Raw genomic sequence first — 21041 nt, 5'->3', positions numbered from 1 at the left:
AGTTGTTAGTGAAGCTTGTGCAGCACAGATGCATCTTGGATCATTTAATGTGTAATGACATTCAGACATGTGAATGTCTCACAAAATACTTTGTTATACACTGATATACACAGCTGTAGAACAGACAAAACATCAATACACAAGCACAATTGGGTTGAGTAAGACATACCCAGCCACACTACCTTGCACACACCATTGACACAGACGTTCCTGCTGTTGTTGTTCATGAAGCAGGGCGTTCCATCTGTGACTGCGTCCAACATCTTCTCAGAAAAGTCCTCATCCACAGGCTTGCAGTGTAACTCGCATGGACGCGCTGTGAGAGAGTGAGAGACAAGCCTGCTATTTACTGTATGATACGGTGAAGAATTTTACTATAGTGTTTGTAAAATCCTTTATACTAATACATTTAATATCATGGAAAGTATCATAAAACTATGTACCGGTCAAAGTTTGAGGTCAGTGAGATTTGAATGTTTTTTAAAGAAGTCTCTTATGCTCATCAAGGCTGCATTTATTTCATACAAAATACAGTAAAAACAGTAATATTGTGAAACATTATTACAATTTAAAACCAGTGTTTTCTATGTTCATATATTTTAAAATATAAGTTTATTCCTGTGATTCAAAGCTGAATTTTCAGCATCATTACTCCAGTGTTCAGTGTCACATGATCCTTCAGAAATCATTCTCAAATGCTGATTTGATGCTCAAGAAACCATTTTTACTATTATAAATGTTGAAAACAGTTTATATATTTGTGGAAAACATGACACGATTTTTTCAGGATCCTCTATCCTGAATATAAAGGTCAAAGTCACCGCATTTATTGGAACTATAAATCTTCTGTAACATTATAAATGTCTTTACTGTCACTTTGGATCAATTTAATGTGTCCATGCTGAATAAAAATATTTATAAAACTCATAGATACTATTCTATACAATAGTTCTGCCTGCCACAGAACTTTTTTTGTAAATCTAAGTTACCAAAAGACCATATAAAGTTTATAATTAATAGATATTGTTACCATGCAAACATCAAATAGTCTTTAGGCTATAATCTACAATCCAAAATTCCTGCTGTGCTCCAACTGCTTAAACAGAGCAAACAACAACGACTAAACATTTGTGTCAGGAACCCACACACCTCTAAAGCTGGCTAATAAAAGTGGGGCATTCTTGAAAGTGAACCAACAAACTCTATAAAGCTGTAAGCAGCCACGTGTAAGGAGTTTTATGTTAATGTCAACAGGCCTCGACCCGCCGCAGCGTGCATTAACTCAGTGTCTTGGCTCAGCTGTTCAGTTGTAGAGAGCACATGTTTTCATTTCTCGAGTCTTCAGGGTAACACTAACAAACATTAATAGCGCTACAGATCTGCAGAAAGTTGTGTTTATTCAAACAGTTCTTGAGAAGAAATATGATCAACGAAGCAGGGATGGTGGCTTACAGGCCCCAAAAAAGTCAACTAGGTGTGGTTTAGTCCACACAAAAAATTATTTTGAATAAGCTAGAGAGGTTCACATACAATTATTTCTGAAACAGATCCTCATGACCCATGAAATTATTTTAATCTAAGTATACAAGCTTTGATGCCATCAATATGCTAACGTGCTAATGAAAGTTAAGATAGATAAACAATAGTGAGAATTTGGGGTAAGATTTTATAATATTACTAAAGATTTCTATTTCAAATAAATGCTGTTCTTTTGAACTTTCTATGCATTTAAAGAATCCTGAAACAATGCATCATGGTTTTCATAAAAATATTAAGCAGCACAACTGTGTCCAACATGGATAATAATAAGAAATGTTTCTTGAGCGGCAAATCAGCATATTAAAATGATTTCTGAAGGATAATGTGACACTGAAGTAATGATGCTGAAAATTCAGCTTTGATCACAGGAATAAATTACATTTGAAAATATATTCAAATAGAAAACAGTAATTTTAAATTCAATTTTTTTTTAATATTTTTGATCAAATAAATGCAGCAAATAAATGACCCCAAACTTTTTAACGGTAGTGTATTTTCTCTTGACCACAAATATTGATCTTGTACCATGCATATACACATCTGAATGGAATATATTGATGCATGTGATCTTACAGTTGGCCGCAACAGGGATCCACTCGTAGAGTTCATTGTGGTAAGGCACAGTGTTGAATTCACTGCACTGCATCTCTCTAAAGGAGGGCTGTTTTCTGGCACACGGCTTCGTGTTGCAAATCCTGTAGCGCTTCCGCTCACCCGTACAATATTTCCCTCCAAACTCAGGTCTGTACATAGAAACAAAAATCATGCAACAGATCATGTGTTCAGCAAAATATACAAGGAAAGACTGAGAAGGGAGAGGAATTGAAATGAGGAGAAAAAAAAAGACAGTGGTCATTTAAAGACTCAAAATGGTGACATTTTTAAGATGCTAGTGAATTTATGACAGCGCTGTGCCCTCTAGTGTTTTCTGCTGGTAGTACAGAAGATAATATGCAGAAATACATGAACACGCTGTCAGGGTAGCATACAACTACCACTGCACTTTTTTATGCAGTATGTTTATTGTAGCCAGTATGTAAATTCTCTGTATGCATAGAATATCCACCCAATAATGGCTCAATACATTTACAAAAAAGTGCAGGATATAACAAGCACACTGCACACAGAATACTATATCCCAGAATACAATGCCCCCCGACTTGACCTTTCATTTCACGTGACAGATAAATATTTGATTTTTTAACTTTTTAGTTTTCAATATACATATTAATGTACATTAACGTTCAAAAGGTTGAGATCTTAAATATTAAGTCTCTTATGCTCACAAATAATGCATTTATTTGATCGGTAACACTTTACAATAAGGTTCATTAGTTAACATTAGTTAATGTATTAGTTAACATGAACTAACCATGAGCAATGCATGTGTTACAGTATTTATTAATCTTTGTTAATGTTAGTTAATACAAATACAGCCGTTCATTGTTTGTTCATGTTGGTTCACAGCACATGAACTAATGTTAACAAATACAACCTTTGATTTTAATAATGTATTAGTAAATGTTCAAATTAATATTAACTAAGATTAATAAATGCTGTAGAAGTATTATTCATTCTTAGTTCATGTTAACTAAGGTAGTTAACTAATGCTAACTAATGAACCTTATTGTGAAGTATTACCATTTGATCAAACATACAGTAAAAACAGTAATAATGTAAAATATTATTGCTATTTAAAATAACTGTTTTCTATTTTAATATATTTTAAAATGTAAATTATTCATGTGATCAAAGCTGAATTTTCAGCATCATTACTCCAGTCTTCAGTGTCACATGATCCTTCAGAAATCAGTCTAATATGCTGATCTGGACACTTCTGAATATTGTCAAATTGTCAATATTGAAAATTTGATCAAGTTAATGCACCCTTTCTGAATAAAATAAATTTCTTTAAAAAAAAATCTTACTGACCACAAAACATTTTGTTTCACAAAACAAGAACAAAAGAAAAGCTCTGAGGAATAATGGTACTTAGGCTTGTTGCATTCCCTGTCTGCGGACTGGACGCCGGCTCCACAGGTCCGAGAGCAGAAGGACCAGGTGCTCCAGGGACCCCAGCCTCCATGCACTGTTTCCGGTAACTTCCCTACGATGACACACTCACCAGAGATACACCACTGACACACACAGATACACGATTAAATATATAGTGACACAAAAAAACACTTCTCTCCACATGTAAATCTCTCCTACCTTCTCCGGTCCACACTTGGTTCCGTCGACTGGCGAGTCCAGTTTGGAGCGGCACGTTCCATTAATAGAGCACCACAGAATTTGACACACATTCTGGAACCAAAAGGGCCAGAATTATTTACTTGGCAACCTGAAGATCCCCTTTCGTTATTTGAGACAAGAAAATACATTATACTTTTGATAGAAAATCAAAGTAATATTGTAATGGATACAACTTAAACTCTAAACTGTATATGTGTCCATTACAACAAAAATATTTTCCCCTCAGCTTGTAAAAACAAGCAAAATGTAAGAAATGTTGAACAAACACCCAAAGCATTAAAGGGTAACTAAACCCTAAACCAACTTTTTTTAGTCAATGATCAGTAAGAATGGGGCTTTATTAGTGCTTTTCATTGATTTGAGTAACTTTTTTGACATTTGGGTATAAAGTGTTTTAATTCTACAATATATGGTGTAAAAACGTCTGAGTGCTGCCCTCTACAGGTTGAACGGTGGCTACTGCAGTTGAATTTTCCTATTGGATGTTTGCGGTACTGCGTGACGTAAACGGTACTAAGCAGGTTCCAGCTCACCACGCCCTTGGTATGAGCTACCACGCATAGTATTTATTAATTATTTTATTATTATTTTATTATTTAAGTGATTTTTCTGAAAATCTGACAATATTTTGATTGAAAACGTTTCGCTAGTGAAAAATAAAATGGCCAAAAAACATTCCACAATGTCCCAATCCAAATCTAGGGACCTCAATACCACAGAAACTTTGGCATAGACTCCTTTAAACAGAGGCAATAAACAACCACCAGGAACATCTTGGAAACTGCATAGCAATCCACTAAAATCCGCCTAGCAACCACAATTCAACACCCTGGAATCCATCCAGAACATGCTAGTATAACGGTGGTGACTTTTGCATGGTAAATACTCTTTTTATAAAGCGCTTTTCACAGTAGATATAGTTTCAAAGCAGCTATACAGAAAATTACAATGCTAATGTTTATAATATCTTAAGAATTTCATGCCTTAGAGCTGGGCAATAATAGTTGCTACGTCTGAAATCGCATACTATATAGTAGTAGATGCAACATTTGGTTTGAAACCGTTGACCGTTAAAAATTTATGTTCTATATAGCATGAATATGTGTAGTAAGAATTAAATCTGGACGTACTACATTCGCTGTGTTGACATTGTCATGTGACCTACGCCGTCGGTTGTGTTGCTTCACTTCCATTCACAAATCCTCTCCCGTGGCCTCATGGGATAGTAAAGTGTCCATCGAATGCACATTCCAGAATCTCACCAGAAGTAGTAGGTCATTCGGGTATTTTTCGCCTACTGTTTTATGAACACTATGAATTCGGACACATTACTCGGCTCACATCGGCTGCATCCGAAAACTGATAAATGCTGCCTTCGGCGGATACATTACAAGGTAGGAAGGCATCAAGGCACGTTCGAATCCAATGTTAGCTTCACTTCCTGTCTCCTGAGATACCTTCATCTGAGCATAGATGTATCCTTCCCTGCCTTTGACATCCCACAATCCTGTGCTTTCCATTCTGTGACAGTTGAGCTAGAAAAATAAAGATGGAGTCTGAAAGTTTCGGTTGGTGGTCAGTTTGTGTGTAAATTACTATTGTAGTAATTAAAGGGATACTCCACTTTAAAATGAAAATTCTGTCATCATATACTCACCCTCATGTTGTTTCAATCCTTTATGAATTTCTTTCTTCTGCTGAACAGAAAGGAAGATATTTAGAAGAATATCAGTAACCAGAGACAGTGTCTGGTCTCATTGACTTCCATAGTATATTTTTTTCCTACTATGGAAGTCAATGAGACCAGAAACTGTCTGGCTACTGACATTCTTCTAAATATCTTTCTTTCTGTTCAGCAGAAGAAAGAAATTCAAGTTGCGAGGCAACAAGTCAGGTGCCTTAGTTTTCGGACGCAGCCATACTGTTTTTTTGCCAACTATAAAGTATGGAAATTGGCATATTTGGACGCAGCGATCGTTTCAATCAAGCAATTGAGATTTGCTATATAGTATATATTGCCCTAAGTGAGTAAACTGTATTTATATGGATAAAGTTGGACATACTTACATATACAACTTTGTATAAAGAGCTGGATGATAATAATATGAATGAATGATTATTTATTTATCATTTTATTTTATAAATTAATTATTTAATATTTAGATGTTTAACTTGATTTGATCCTGGTCATTGCCCTTTTTATTTATCTTGTTTTCTGAACAATGCACTCCTTACATCCACTTCTGAGCAGAAGGTGGCGTTGGGCCCGTACTGCAGCTGGCACTGGTGCTGGGGTGTGTATCGCACTCCAGGTGCCGCCCCCGGGGTGCTGAGGCCCTTCTTAGAAGGACGGTCGTCCAGACAGAAACCCCAACCGCGACTGAGCAGGTGAGAGGAAGATGACAGAGCTTTATGAATGAAGGTCATAGTCTGGAATTCTCCAAAATTTGTGGTAAGACGTAAAATATAAAGCATGCAATTACATGTTCCTGTACAAGAGAGCGTGTTCTCACTCGAGAAAGCGGGTTATGTACTCCTTGCTGCAGGAGGACCAGGTGAGAGGAGAGGAGTCGTAGTGGAGCTGGCGGGACATGATGAAGGGATGTCTCCCCACTAACTCACAGTCATTCCCTTGACCGTCATGTTGGATTCCGAAACTACAACAAAACAAGGCGAATCACTCTTTCAATCACTCCTTAAATCACTCAACACCTTTTATCCCTTCAAATGTACACTATTGGCTAAGATTTTTTTTATGTTTTTAGAAGAAGTCTTTTATGCTCACCAAGGCTGCATTTATTAGATCAAAACACAGTAAAGACAGTATTATTGTGAAATATTACAATTGTTTTCTATTTAGATATGTTTAAAATGTAATTTATTCCTTAATTTTCAGCATCATTACTCCAGTCTTCAGTGTCACATGATCCTTCAGAAATCATTATAATATGCTGATTTGCTGCTCAATAAACATTTCTTATTATTATCAATGTTGATAACAGTTGTGCAGTTTCAAATTTTCAAGTTTCAAGAAAAAAATTCAGGATACTTTGATGAATAGAAAGTTCAAAAGAACAGCATTTATTTGAAATAGAAATTATTTTACAAATGCACTTTTGATCTATTTATGTCGCATATTTAGTTTGTGTGTTCTGTTCCTGATTTTGTTCCTGTGATTCTGTTTTGTGAAGGTCTGAGTTTATTTCTAAATAAAGACTGCTGCATTTAGATCCTGTTTCATCTCTCCTGCAACCAACACTGATTCAATATAATGAATCCTTGATAAAACTGTTTTTATTTTTATTTTTATTTGACCCTAAGGGAATTGGGTCTAAAGGAAGAGAAAAAATTTATTTCTTTACAGTTCACCTACAGTGACCTTTCCAAATGATGGATTAAAAAATGAATGCCATATTTCAGGCACCAATGACAGCATCTGATCCAACCGTACCTGTGTCCAAGCTCATGAGCGATGGTGAAAGCGACCGGTAGCCCTGAGTCCTCGTTGATATTGCAGGAGCGATGTGGCTGGCACATGCCTGACAGGTGAGACAAGCCTAGCGTCTCACACGGCTGGTTCATGCCTGCGCAGATATCCTTCCTGAGAGCAGAGATCACATCAGGTCAGACACAAAAGAGCATGACAGACAGCTTTCATTTTATAGGCTACTAAAGTTGTGCTGCGGGGGGAAAACTTTCTGAAGAAGAGTTATGGTCTTGGGTTGAATTCTTTGCCATTATGCAAAACTGTGTTAAGCATGCATGAGCTCTGGAGAATCTCAAAGCCTTGGACGCAGAACATGATGAGGTCATTCCATCTGTGGAGCTCTGGGTTGAAAAGAGAGCGTTTAGGGACTGTTAAAAGCTCAGAGAGCTCCATTACTGTAACCAAGAAACTGACAATTATGATAATAAATGAGAGTGAGCGAGTTCATGTGAATGTTTGACATCACTTTACCTCTTGAAAATTGGATTAGGTTTCTTACTAGGTAGCTGTATATGTGCAATTGTTTCAGTGGTGCATTCCACTGTATTTAGGTCAGCAATAATAAATATAAAATATAGCAATATTAAATAATTTCATGGTCTTAAATCCAGTAAATTTAGATATTTAGATATTATTTGGATCATTTAGATACTGACAACTGGCAATACATTTTACAGGCATAAGAATGAACATATGAATATGTACTGTTCATAATTATATATTCATTTATGCATCTTATGCATTTTTAATTTCATATACTGTATATACATGTGTGTGTGCACGCAAAATAAAACAACAATGCACAGACATCAGAATATATATTGTTTTTGAAAGATGTCCCTTATGCTCACCAGGGCCGCATTTATTTGGGGGGGAAATATATATAAATATATAGTAAAATTTTTTATAAAATATTAATATAATATAATATAATATAATATAATATAATATAATATAATATAATATAATATAATATAATATAATATAATATAATCATTGTTACCACAACTGATGTCTATTTTTTTTTATACTATTGTCTTTATTATACTTTACTGTTTGAGATTTCAGGTACCATCCACCTGTAAAGAAATGTTGAAACTACTGCAATAAAAACCTAAATAAAAAAGATATTAAATATATAAGGTATGAAAAATATAAAATATAATAAATAAATAAAAATCTATATAAATATAAAAGATATGAACAGTGTTTTTACCGTGTGATGAGTATAGCAACATCATGGTGCGCAGGATGAGTGTCACTTTGAGGATTGAGGTTTTTCTGCCATGTACAGAAGCTGTTGAGAGTCGTATCAGCGTGGTGAACGATCTTCAGCCCTTTCTGAAAACACACAAAAGTCCAAACTAATTTTATTTCTATGATGTCCAGTAACCCTGCTAAAAAAAGCATGTGTTATTCAATGATGTCTATGTTTAACCAGCCTCATCAACCAGCATAAATCAGTTTGGCAAAATAAATCTAGAAATATCAAAATAAATGTATATGTACTTCCTCTCTCTGTAGCAGAATGAGCCGGACCAATATGATATGGACTGCATTACCGATGCTGGCATCGTGAAAAATTCCAGCCACCTACAAGAAAGTAATGCAAAATCTTTACATATGAAAGTCAGAGGCGCAATCGAAGTAACAGTTCAGCTGCTTTTTTTTGTACAATGAAAGTCTTAGTTAAAACTGAATCACTCACCATGTTCATGATGGTAAAGATGTAGGACTCAACGTTTCCACTTCCGTGGTACTCCACGAGTTTGGAGTCACCCACCACCATGGTCTCCACCCAGCGCTCTTTGCTGATGGAGCGAGGAGAGATCCTCCGAGGCCGACTCCATTCTTCATTACGATCCCCACCCTGCTGTTCCTGCTGTTCCTGCTGTTCCCAGCGCTCTCTCTCCTGCTCCACCTGTTGGGAATACTTGGAACCATCTGCACAAACACAGACAAATCTTGCTCATGCAACACAGTTTACACTGATTAAAAAATGTAGGCCCGGTTTCAGAGACAAGGCTTAGATTAAGGCCAGGATTAGGCCTTAGTTCAATTAGGACATTTAAAGGGATATTTCACCGCTGGAAAGATGAATGTGTATTTAAATTGGGTCATTTATGTAGTAGAAATGTGAAATTATTTTATAAGTTGGTGTCTTCTAGACTGAGAAAAGCCAGAAAATGTATTTTTGGCTCATGTGGATGAAAGACAACAACTCCCAGAATGCACTTGCTTCGCTGCTCTACGAGGCCACTCCCCCAAGCCACGCCTACCGGTTACAGAGGGCAGTATCGGGAGAAATGATACAGCTAGGCTACTAGTCGACTCGAAACTGAAAAGACGGCGTTTTATCGTGAGATCCCCTATGGGCGGGTTGAACACATGCGGGACGAGCTCCTCCTACTGGCTGTAGTCTCTCATCTCTGGACAAAAGAGCCTCAGATGATGCTAAATGACGATTTTTGTGTCATCGGAGGTTTTTTTTCCAGACACACAATACAGAAATCTCTCGTCTCAGGGGGACATGAGGGAGGGAAGCACGGCCATTCCAAAATACTACCGGGTTTCTACTGATACAAAGCCTAATGCTAATCGGTGAAGTATCCCTTTAAGTTACTTTTATAAACGTGCCTTAGAAGAAAAAAAACATTATTGCTGTGCATCTTGAGACAAAACAATGGCAGTGACATATTTTAAGATACGTCAGTGCAAGTTGCTTTCAGTTAAAACAGCTCAAGCATGCATTTTAGTCTGTGACTAGACTTCAGCCTTGTCTGTGAAACCGGGCAGTACTTACTAGTTTCCCAAAGTATTATTTGGTGAAATATCCTTTAACACCATATAAAGATTATGCATCTAACATAATGAAATATATTTCTTGTTTCTCTGACCTTTGACACCACAGGGACTATAGTGAACACTGTGTGCATCTGTGCTGCGTCGCCGCCTGAGAGCGCTCCAGGTTAAACTCCGGTAGATCACGTGTGGGTGTTGAGGATGAGTGACATTTGGGGCGAGGCCACGGACCGGCTCGATCAATAACGGCCCCTCCGGTAAATTTAACAGCCCTCTCTATAAGTAAAAAACAACACACTTAGTCATATAACAGATGTCATTTATACTACCGTTTACATTTTTGGGGGAAGTCCTTTAAAAAAAACTAATTAATACTTTTATTCACCATGGATGCATTCAATTAATCAAAAGTGGCAGAAAAGACATTTATCGTGTTGCAAAATATTTGTATTTCAAATAAATATTTATATTTCGACTTTCAGAAAATTAAGCAGTACAATGGTTTTAAACATTGATAATAATTAGAAATGTTTTAATCAGCATATTAGAATGATTTCTAAAGGGTCCTGTGACTGATGCGGAAATTTCATCTTTGTATCACAGGAATAAATTACATTTGATATATTGTATATTTTATATAATATATATAAAAAAAATTATTTGTAACAAGTATTTCACAATATTACTGTATTTTTGGTCAAATAAATGCAGCCCTCATGAGCATAAAGGCCAGTTCACACCAAGGACTATAATGATAACGATAAAGATATAGTTCTAAAAATCGTTATAAATAAAAAAGAATAGAAGAATCCACATCACAACTATAACTCAACGGCACAGAGAAATAATCTTGTTGGAATCACTTTCAGAACAATATTTCCAGCTGATGAATGATAAAAACATCGACAGCCAATCAGAATCCATCCTGCTTTAAAGAGCTTGATCATTTAAAGTGGCAGATCTCAAAACTGCAGCACGCTTAGAATAAACAGAACGATATCGTCCGCTAATATAGTTATTGTTATCTTTATAGTTATCGTTCTTGGTGTGAACGGGCTTTAAGATGCGTTTTAAAAAAAATATTTACAAATATTTACAAATATTTAAACGGTCTTGTGTTTTGAGCCTCTTTAATTCTAAAGTTCAAAACTCGCCACCATGATGTAGGAGTAACATTGTATGGAACAGTTTATGATTGTCTTTATGAATTAGGGTCTGTGTACATTGCTCAAAAGCAAAAGAGCCAACCATCCTGTATCTAGTGTATGATTTAGGGGTCCCATGGGTTCGCACTTTGTCAGTGTAAATCTATGGTAATTTTTCACCTGTTTTAAAGGGGTGGTTGATTATGATTTCACTTTTCTAACTTTACTTAGTGTGTAACATTGCTGTTTGAGCATAAACAACATCTGTAAAGTTACAACGCTCAAAGTTCAAAGCAAAGGGAGATATTTTATTTTAAAGAAATTGCTTTTTAAGGACTACAACAAACGGCTGGTAGGGACTACACAAGCTTCCTCCCAGGTTAGTGACATTACTAACCCTAAAATTTTGCATAAACAGAAACACCACCCCCGGGAATGCGATTTATAGATTATCATGACAAAATATGCTAGTCATTGACTAGAAGATAACTACACATAAACTATCTAAAATCATCAACTAACCATTCAGAAATGTCCTGTTGCTCTACATGTTGTCACTTCTTCTTTGAGTCTCTCCATCATTGTCTGACTCTGGTTTGAACATAAAAAGGCTAAAAGTTTTTTAAATGTCCAGTGCATGTTGTGTGAGGTAACAGGACACAAGCTGTTGAAGCTCCACCCCCTCTGCCGGGAGCAGCAGCTCATTTGCATTTAAAGGGCCAGATACAAAAACGGTGCGTTTTTGCTCACCCTAAAACAGTGACAATTTTAACATGCTATATAAAAATATCTGTGGGGTATTTTGAGCTAAATCTTCACATACACACTCTGGGGACATCAGAGACTTATTTTACATCTTGTGAAAACCCAGCAAATGTACAGCCCAACTCTCCACAACAATCCACTCAGTTTGATGTGTCATTCATGTCTGTAGCCCAAACAGTGTGGGACGCGTTACGCATTAACGGTTAAAATGTAGGGATTAGGGAAGGGTTTGTTCAAATGGTTTGATGTAGTTTGTCCTGTAATGACACTTCAGGTGTCAGGTCTCATTATTTAGATCTGTTGGAATTCCGATGAACGCAGGGAAGGTATTTTCCCTGTCACACTCCCTCTGTTTGTTCATTTTCCCTGCAAGTTCTTGCCAGTCCTGACATTTTCTCCACACTGCAGGGGCTTTAGTAGGATTATTACCCACCTGGTGTGCCAGAACGTGTCACGTGCACATGCTAAAACACAGCACGAACACATTATAACCGTTAAATGCCACACATCCGTGCAGTTTGACATGCAAGTGTTAAATGGAATTCAATCCTATTTGCACCTTTAAGATATATATAACTATATATATGCAATACCTTTCAAAAAGATTTTTAATGTTTTAATGCTCACCAAGGCTGCAGTTAATTGATCAAAAATAGTCAAAACTGTACTATTGTGAAATATTGCAAATTATAATAACTGTTTTCTAGTTGAATATAGAGTTTCTAGTTTCTATATAATATAGTTGAACTGTTTTCTGCTTAATATTTTGGTGGAAACTGTGATCATTTTTTTCAAAATGCTTTGAAATTTTCAGCATTTATTTGAAATTGTATTGAATTTGTGTATGTTATAAAAGTCTTTACCGTCTTTACTTTTATCAATTGAATTCAATCCTAAGCACCATTGCTATTGCATATACTTAAGGTTAGAGTTTTGAACACACTCATAACCCCAACTGTTAAACGCACATTTTAAGGGTCAGATCAGGTTGCATGTTAACTTTTTAGACTGTTCTTAAAGTGTGATTGTCTGTATGTCTTGGACTCTGAACACTTCAACCTGAGAGATTTAATTTGGCAAACAACACATCTCTGAAACGTGCCATTTTTCTCTTATCGCCATTCATTCTTGGAGCTGCACCCAGCTGAATGAATCAGTCCCACAGGCCAAAAACAGGTGTGTATGCATGTGTGTGTGTGTTCAGTACAAACTAAATAAACTGTGACCAGAAAAACATTCCAAATGTTTTGAAACTGGGTTGCTTGTAATGCAAAACAGATACTAGGATTTGTGAAAAGAGCATGAATTCTCCAGGGGGCTGGAGACACAGTCATACTATTGATCATCCACACAGAGTCTAAACAATACTAACCCCTGCAACACACACAACTCTGTGTTGTACAGGTATGGCGTGAGAAGCACTCTTACATATCTCCTCAAATGAAAGAAAAATCCCAACTGAGATCTGTTTAGTGACTCAATTGTTTCCCTTAGACAATATAAAAATATAGATTTGTTTACGTCTCAAATTGTGCTCAGATTTTGCCAAGATACCAAAGTTTGGCATCAAAAATCTTTATCTAGAGAGTGAAACGGCAGAGCAATATAAGTTTCTTCAGTATCCTATAGCCAAAACAAATCATTCATTTAAATCTTCATGCTACAAAAAAGTGCCATGTTTTTGGGCATTTACCATGATAATACTAGGATTATCATATGATGATAGAGTATAATTGATACAGTAAATTATCATATGATGACACAATATTCTTTGAAGTATCTATGGTATATGAATATGGAAATCATTCCGTACCAATATATTTAAAGTACTGTGATACTGAACAGTACACAGAATATAAGACATTAATAATTAATAACATGTTATAATTATACATTTTATACATATATATATATATAGGGACTGTGAAAAGATTAAATCGCATCCAAAATAAAAGTTTGTGTTTACATAATATATGAGTGTGTACTGTGTATAATTATTTTGTATATATAAATACACACACAAGCATGTATATCTTTAAGAAATATTTGCATGTATATACTGTATATATATAATTTATATTATATAGAAATATAAAAAAAATTTATATAAACACATTTTTCTTAAATATATACATGCATGTGTGTGTATTTATATATACTAAATAATTATACACAGTACACACACATATATTATGTAAACACAAACTTTTATTTTGGATGCAATTAATCACGATTAATCGTTTCACAGCCCATATACATATATATATATACAGTGCAATGCATAAGTGAATACACCCATGCTAAAGTTGACTAAAAAGAGGAATAAAAAATCATATTTTGGAAATTGAACTTAATGCCTTAATTTAAAAAATTAGGAAAAATCCAACCTTTAAGGACACCAATTTTCTTTGTGAATGAATAATGTATCGTAAATAAATAAATGTTCTTCCTTAAAATACATGGTGCATAAGTGAGTACACCCCTATGTTAAATTCCCATAGAGGCAGGCAGATTTTTATTTTTAAGTATTTAAAAAAAATTTTTTTAGGATACTATGCATCCTGATAAAGTTACCTTGGCCTTTGGAATTGAAATAGCCCCACATCATCACATAGCCTTCACCATACCTAGAGATTGGCATGATTTTATTTCAGTTAGCCTAATAGCTGGTTTGATTTGCATTGAGAGATGATCTTATGGAAAGTACCCCATGCCAATCTCTAGGTATGGAAAAGGCTATGTGATGATGTGGGGCTATTTTAATTCCAAAGGCCAAGGGAACTTTATCAGGATGCATAGTATCCTAAAAAAAAATGTTTTTAAATACTTAAAAATAAAAATCTGCCTGCCTCTATGGGAATTTAACATAGGGGTGTACTCACTTATGCACCATGTATTTTAAGGAAGAACATTTATTTATTTACGATACATTATTCATTCACAAAGAAAATTGGTGTCCTTAAAGGTTGGATTTTTCCAATTTTTTTAAATTAAGGCATTAAGTTCAATTTCCAAAATATGATTTTTTATTCCTCTTTTTAGTCAACTTTAGCATGGGTGTATTCACTTATGCATTGCACTGTATATATATATATATATATATATATATACAGTATATATATACACAGTATATGCACCACATACAAAATACAATATAATCGCCATACAATACAATCGCCATATTCTACCAAAGTACTTTACATGAGCACATAAGACATTTCACTCCATCTCTGTTTTTTGTCCTCTCTTTCTCTCTCCTCATCTGCTCCTCACAGCAGAAACGTGAGCTTTGGTGTCAGGGGGCATTGTGAAAACAAAACCTGAACTGCTAAATACAGAAGCCATGTGTGTGTTGCTCGGCTTCCAGAGTTCCTGCAGGTTTTGGTAGGACTTCTAACAGGATATAGGCTTACGTAAAGGACTATAAACTATAGTATAATCCTTCAAAACCAGCCATACATCCTCTGGAGGGCAGGAAGAATGTATGGGTCTAATGACTAACGCAGAGCGGGTCAGTGACGGGTAGATTTGTTTATCTGTCACTGCTCTGGTTTGAAATAAAACAAAAATGAAGTCAACAGAGTTCAGTGCTATTTTTCACACAAGGACCATGAACCAAACAGTAAACAGTCTTAAAGTTCAGTTTATCGTGCAAATAAAAAATGACTAAAAACACTTTTTCCCATCCTAGATTTATGTGCGAGACGACTATAAGTATAAACACTATGGCTCTGTAACGGCTTTCAAGATACACTACCGTTCAAACGTTTGGGATCAGTATTAAACAGGACAAGTTAAATAGTAAAGACATTTTTGATGTTACAAAATATTTCTATTTTAAATAAACGCTGTTCTTTAGAACTTTATGCTCATCAAAGTATAATGAAAAAAAATTAATTCTGGTTTTTACAAAAATATTAAGCAGCACTACATGTTTTCAACATTGATAATAATCAGAAATGTTTCTTGAGCAGCAAATCATCATATTAGACTGATTTCTGAAGGATCATGTGACACTGAAGACTGGTGTAATGATGCAGAAAATTTAGCTTTGAATCACAGGAATAAATTACGTTTGAAAATATATTGACAAAAAGTTACAATTTTAAATTGATTAAACTTTTAACTTAAAAAAATTAAACTTTTGAACACTAGTGTATTGTTTGAGCGGTTAAAAATGTCAACTTCTGGCTGAACCAATGGCGTGAGTTTCTCCTTGTATGAAAAAAAAAAAAGAATGATTAAAATTACAGAATGATGACAGAATTTTTTTTTGGGGGGTAAACTGTTCCTTCAAAAAACTACAGAAAACTTTCCACAAGCCCTGCAATGTTGAACGTGAAGTTTCTGGCCTCTGCTCCACCACCAAATGCATTGCACAAAACATTAGCACATTGTTTTTTTGTGTGCCTGGCTGTATTGCATAAACGCTCTGTAATGATCATTTGCACCTCATTATATTTTAGTTTGGTCACAAGGAATCCTGACTTTGTCTCAAGCACCTGGCCTTGTCTCAATAACCTATACAGCATTTTTATAGAGCTCTATCTGTCAGTTATTTATTTTCTGCTTAAACACCTGAGTCTCTGAGGAGTGAATGCATACAAGCGAATGGAATGCGACGCGAGTGTAATAGCACCCGAGACTGAGAGAGAATGTTTTTAGGGGAAGATAACATGAGAACGGAATGAAGCGCTGTTGATTGACCTTACAGGAGGAGCATGCATGCTCAGGCAGTGACTGACAGACAGAGACAGCATTTACTGCAAGTAATGCATGCATTCTTCTGCAAATTATACATGCACCTAATAAATCGAAGCTCATTTTCAAGTCCAGAACTCTTTGCAACTGATTCCCTCTGCCTCTCCTCTTTTCCCTGTTTGCAACTTCTTGTTCAATTGCCAAGTCAGAATGAGTCATGTTATGTGCTGACACACTGACCTGGTTACAGTTCTTCTCAAGTTCCCCGCTTTTTATGAGCGTCCACTTCGAATAACAGACTACTATTGGATCTTATTACGTGGGTCTCTGGAACAGCTAATTCTGATTGGTCAATCGTGGCATTCTGCAGTGAAATTTAGTTGTCAGGAACACGATCTCCTTCTTAGATTTAAAATCATTTAAACTCAGATCAATAGTTCATGTCCATTTGTGTATCTATTTGGTATCATTTGTGTATCATTATTGGAAAATATCAACTCTTTCATATCTACTCTGCTGAACGCACAGTCGGCCCATTGTAGAGTCACTCTGAGGGCTAAACACTGACTTCTTTTTGCAAACAAAACAGGGGCCAAAGAGTTAAGAGTCTACCAGGCCAGTCGATGTCGCTCCAGACAGGCATTTGTTCTGTCTGGGACCACCAGGTTTACGGGAGCTCTTCACTAGCTAAAACTTGTTTTTGTTCATTTAAATAAATATACTAAATATAAGGTGAAACGCTTAAACTTAAAAAAAAAAAAAAAAAATGAAAATGAAAAGTTTTTTTTTTACTTAATATTTTATTACTGAATTACTAAAATAAAGATATAATAGTGCCCGGTTTCACAGACAAGGCTTAGATTAAGCCAGTATTAGGCCTTAGTTCAGTAGGACATTTAAATAGCTTTTATAAACATGCCTTTGATAAAAAAAAATTAAATAAAAACATTACTGGTGTGCATCTTGAGACAAAACATTGTCATCATTGACATCAATGACATGCATCATTGAGACATGCATTTTAGTCTGGACTAGACTTAGGCCTTGTCTGTGAAACCAGGGGCTTAAATTATACTAAAATAACATTGTTTACTAGTGGACTCTGAAAGAAACAGTCAGATTAATTTTGAATACATGAAACTTGATTAGCAACCCATTCCATAATGTGGCAGATTTCAGAGATAACAGAATATTCAAAATAAAAATGTAAGGCTGGATAAGAACACGGTAAAAATGATTTTCCAAAATGTTTAAAACTATAATAATTTGGGAATAGGACGACAGGTAATGTCAGGCTTAAGGGAGAGTTTAAGTTCCTTGCCACTGTCGCCTTTGGCTTGCTTAGTTGGGGACACTTAATATTCAGAAATATTATTGATATTACTGCACTGACACTATTGGATGAGAACTGAACTGAGCTGGACGAAGACATCATTGATTTCTCCAGAGCTGCTTTATAGATGAATTGAACTCATTCCATAATTGACTTTACATAGTTATTGAACAAAACTGAATCAACACTTGAATTCTGTTTGCATCATTGAATCATTACTTTCCTGTTTATCACTGTAAAGCTGCTTTGACACAATCTGTATCGTATAAAGCGCTATATACTGTAAATAAAGTAGACTTCACTTGAGTTGTTCAGAGAAAAAATGGCTTTCTGTAAAATGTGCATTGATCAATTGTTCAGAATTAGATCAGGGATATCCGTAAAGATTTTTTATGTTGACTTTAACAGCTGATGACAATATCATCAGCACTACTGCAAGTATGTGAATTTACACCAGTGGCCATTTGCATCAACTTAGCCTGTTAAGACTGTGTCTTAAGAAACAATTTGACCAATTAGAAATTAGTCAAGAGGTAATCAGTCAGACAGATCTAACTTTTTATGTAACTGACTTTAAAAAGTTAGGACCAGTCTTGACATTTTTTTTTTGTGTCTAAGCAGTTTTAGCAACTGGCCCAGAAATGAACTGCATGATATACATTAAACAATTGACAGATTAAGTCAGATATTTCTCACCAGTCCCTCACAGGTGCTGATAGCGGCGGTCCGGATAAAACTTGGCATGTTATCAACCGTTACTGTGCCAAGAAGGTGACAGGCACCATTCCCAGATGTTCGTGGCCACTTTTCCATTAAACTCCCGTTGTGTCTCTCCAAAACATATTCATTAGAGAGTAGGTTGTCATTGGTGGTTAGATTGAGAGTGTACTCCTGACCTTTGTAATTTAGTTTGTAATAGACCCGCCTCTCCGCTGAATTCAGGTCCCTCTTATGTCGCATGCTAGTGAAGTGATGTGACAAAGCGTATGAGATGAATTTTCCATTCACGTCCACTTTTTCAGGGTGATCCACATAAAATTCAGAGTGTTGCTTGATGAAGAGGTCTACGAATGAATAAAAACAAGACAGTTCAATTTAAATACTTTCAATTTTTCAATTCAAGTACATATTACAGCAGATAACCATTTCTGGAGCTACCAGAGGATAAGGGCACAACTCACAAAAAAGCGTTATTTCAGTCATATTTCATCATAAAATTAAATGGGAAAAATTTAATTTTGCTGTCATTTACATTTAGCAAAAAAAATAGGACCTTTAGGACCATTAAATCTTTTTGCATCTTTATGACATTTTATTAAATATTTGTATTCAATTATAATATTATTTCATTCATTAGGCTATACATAGCATCAATATATACACACACATATATACACTATATATATATATATATATATATATATATACATACAGTATATATATATACTATACAGTATATATAGTGTATATATGTGTGTGTATATATAGTGTATATATGTGTGTGTGTATATATTGATGCTATGTATAGCCTAATGAATGAAATAATATTATATATATATATAAAATAAACACACACACACACACACACACAATATATATATATATATATATATATATATATATATATATAATATGCATTCTTTAAAAAAAAACTAAAAACAAATGACACAAAAAGTGAATGTGGAAAGTGTGAAAAATACAAAATGTGTGCATTTTAATACTCCTAAAATCCTTTAATATCAAAATACTTGTAATAAAAAAATGTTCTTCTGATAGGGTGAAATATAACCTATAGGCATTGATTTATTCAAGCCACTTTAACCATTCAGAGAGTGACTTTATCCAAACCACAATGAATGATTACCTTTGATCCTTACCCATAATTCTACATCACTGTCCTCTTCATGTCAGACATCATAAAACAGTCAAAATGACTGATGAAAGAGTTGATATACCAAGTACCTTTTACTGCAATGAACAGATGTGCAAGTTTCTCCAAAGACATAGCCATACAAGAAAGAATGTTATATTGAAGTTAAAAAAATCCTTTGTAACTGAATCATTCATACATAAAAGGGTTAAATGTGCTTTTATAGAATGAGATTGTGTAAAGTTCAGGACTCCATAAACAGAAACATGGACTGACCACTCGCCTCAGTGAAACACTTGACATATCATAAGACTTACCAGCTGCTTCTGTAAATAAAACAGCCTAAAATCTGTAGTAAAATATGCTTGACACAACTGTATAATTCTTATGCATGAAAACACAAACCTTGTTCTGTGTCTGGAAAGAGGTAGTCCGGATCAGAGCTCTTGACGTGGCTCGCAGCCAGAAAGAAAACACAATTAAACCGCAAAATCGCGACGCTGACCCGACTTGGCATGTTTCTGCAACGCAAAATTACAAGGGTAAATAAACGCTCTGCGGCATTGAAGCCGAAGAACTAGTTAAAGTCAGTCCTGAGGGGAGTTTCTGGTGAAAGCAGGAGACCTCTGGGGTCAGCGACACGGAGAAGGAAAAGTGAACAGAGAATGAAGGAATATGATGTGGAGTGGGAGGAGAGATTCCAGTGACTGACTTTCCTCCTGTTTCCACGCGCAGGAGGAGAGAAGAGAGGAGAGGAGATCGCCACAGGACAATAAAAACAAGGGAGGTACCTAGTACACACTCAAATGACACTTTTTATTTTTCAAAAATAGACTGTAATAGTTGCTTATCCATAAGAAAATCTTGGTGCAACCCAGAATTTTGTACGTGTCTTAAGTAAGGGATAATGTGCGGTCAGCTGGTCATTATTCCTCAGTGGTTTATTGTGCGATAATGACCAGCTGACTGTACATAATCCCACTTACTCCACGGGCTGCTCACCAAATTCGTTGATATAAATAATGATTTGATTTTATGTTTTTTTTTTCATAATTGTATAAGTATAGTGTCTTAAAGCTATCTATGTAAACAATGCGGACGTGTTTAACCGCTGCGCTCGCCCACAGATTAATTCAGATTAAA

At 35.4% G+C, this 21041-nt stretch overlaps 1 protein-coding gene across 1 annotated transcript in view; it reads right to left on the bottom strand.

Moving 5' to 3' along the window:
• LOC311293395 (A disintegrin and metalloproteinase with thrombospondin motifs 12-like) overlaps positions 1-20417 on the bottom strand; it is a 32825-nt gene extending 12408 nt beyond the window's left edge. Inside the window, exons 1-13 of the mRNA XM_084413632.1 lie at positions 20304-20417; positions 18725-19092; positions 10180-10360; positions 8991-9226; positions 8792-8875; positions 8499-8623; positions 7247-7396; positions 6309-6452; positions 6031-6175; positions 3754-3846; positions 3532-3677; positions 2113-2282; positions 183-316 (exon numbers count right to left, since the gene is read on the bottom strand). Of these exons, the coding sequence (XP_084269758.1) occupies positions 183-316; positions 2113-2282; positions 3532-3677; positions 3754-3846; positions 6031-6175; positions 6309-6452; positions 7247-7396; positions 8499-8623; positions 8792-8875; positions 8991-9226; positions 10180-10360; positions 18725-19092; positions 20304-20415 (2088 nt within the window). The 5' untranslated portion in view covers positions 20416-20417. The remainder of the gene's footprint in view (positions 1-182; positions 317-2112; positions 2283-3531; positions 3678-3753; positions 3847-6030; positions 6176-6308; positions 6453-7246; positions 7397-8498; positions 8624-8791; positions 8876-8990; positions 9227-10179; positions 10361-18724; positions 19093-20303) is intronic.
• Between the last annotated feature and the right edge of the window lie 624 nt (positions 20418-21041).

This window comes from Rutilus rutilus (genome assembly GCF_951802725.1).
Source record: "Rutilus rutilus genome assembly, chromosome: 7".
NCBI classification, from domain to species: Eukaryota; Metazoa; Chordata; class Actinopteri; order Cypriniformes; family Leuciscidae; genus Rutilus; species Rutilus rutilus.
The sequence above is the reverse complement of the archived record's forward strand: the minus strand, read 5'-3'. Positions and strand labels throughout refer to the sequence as shown.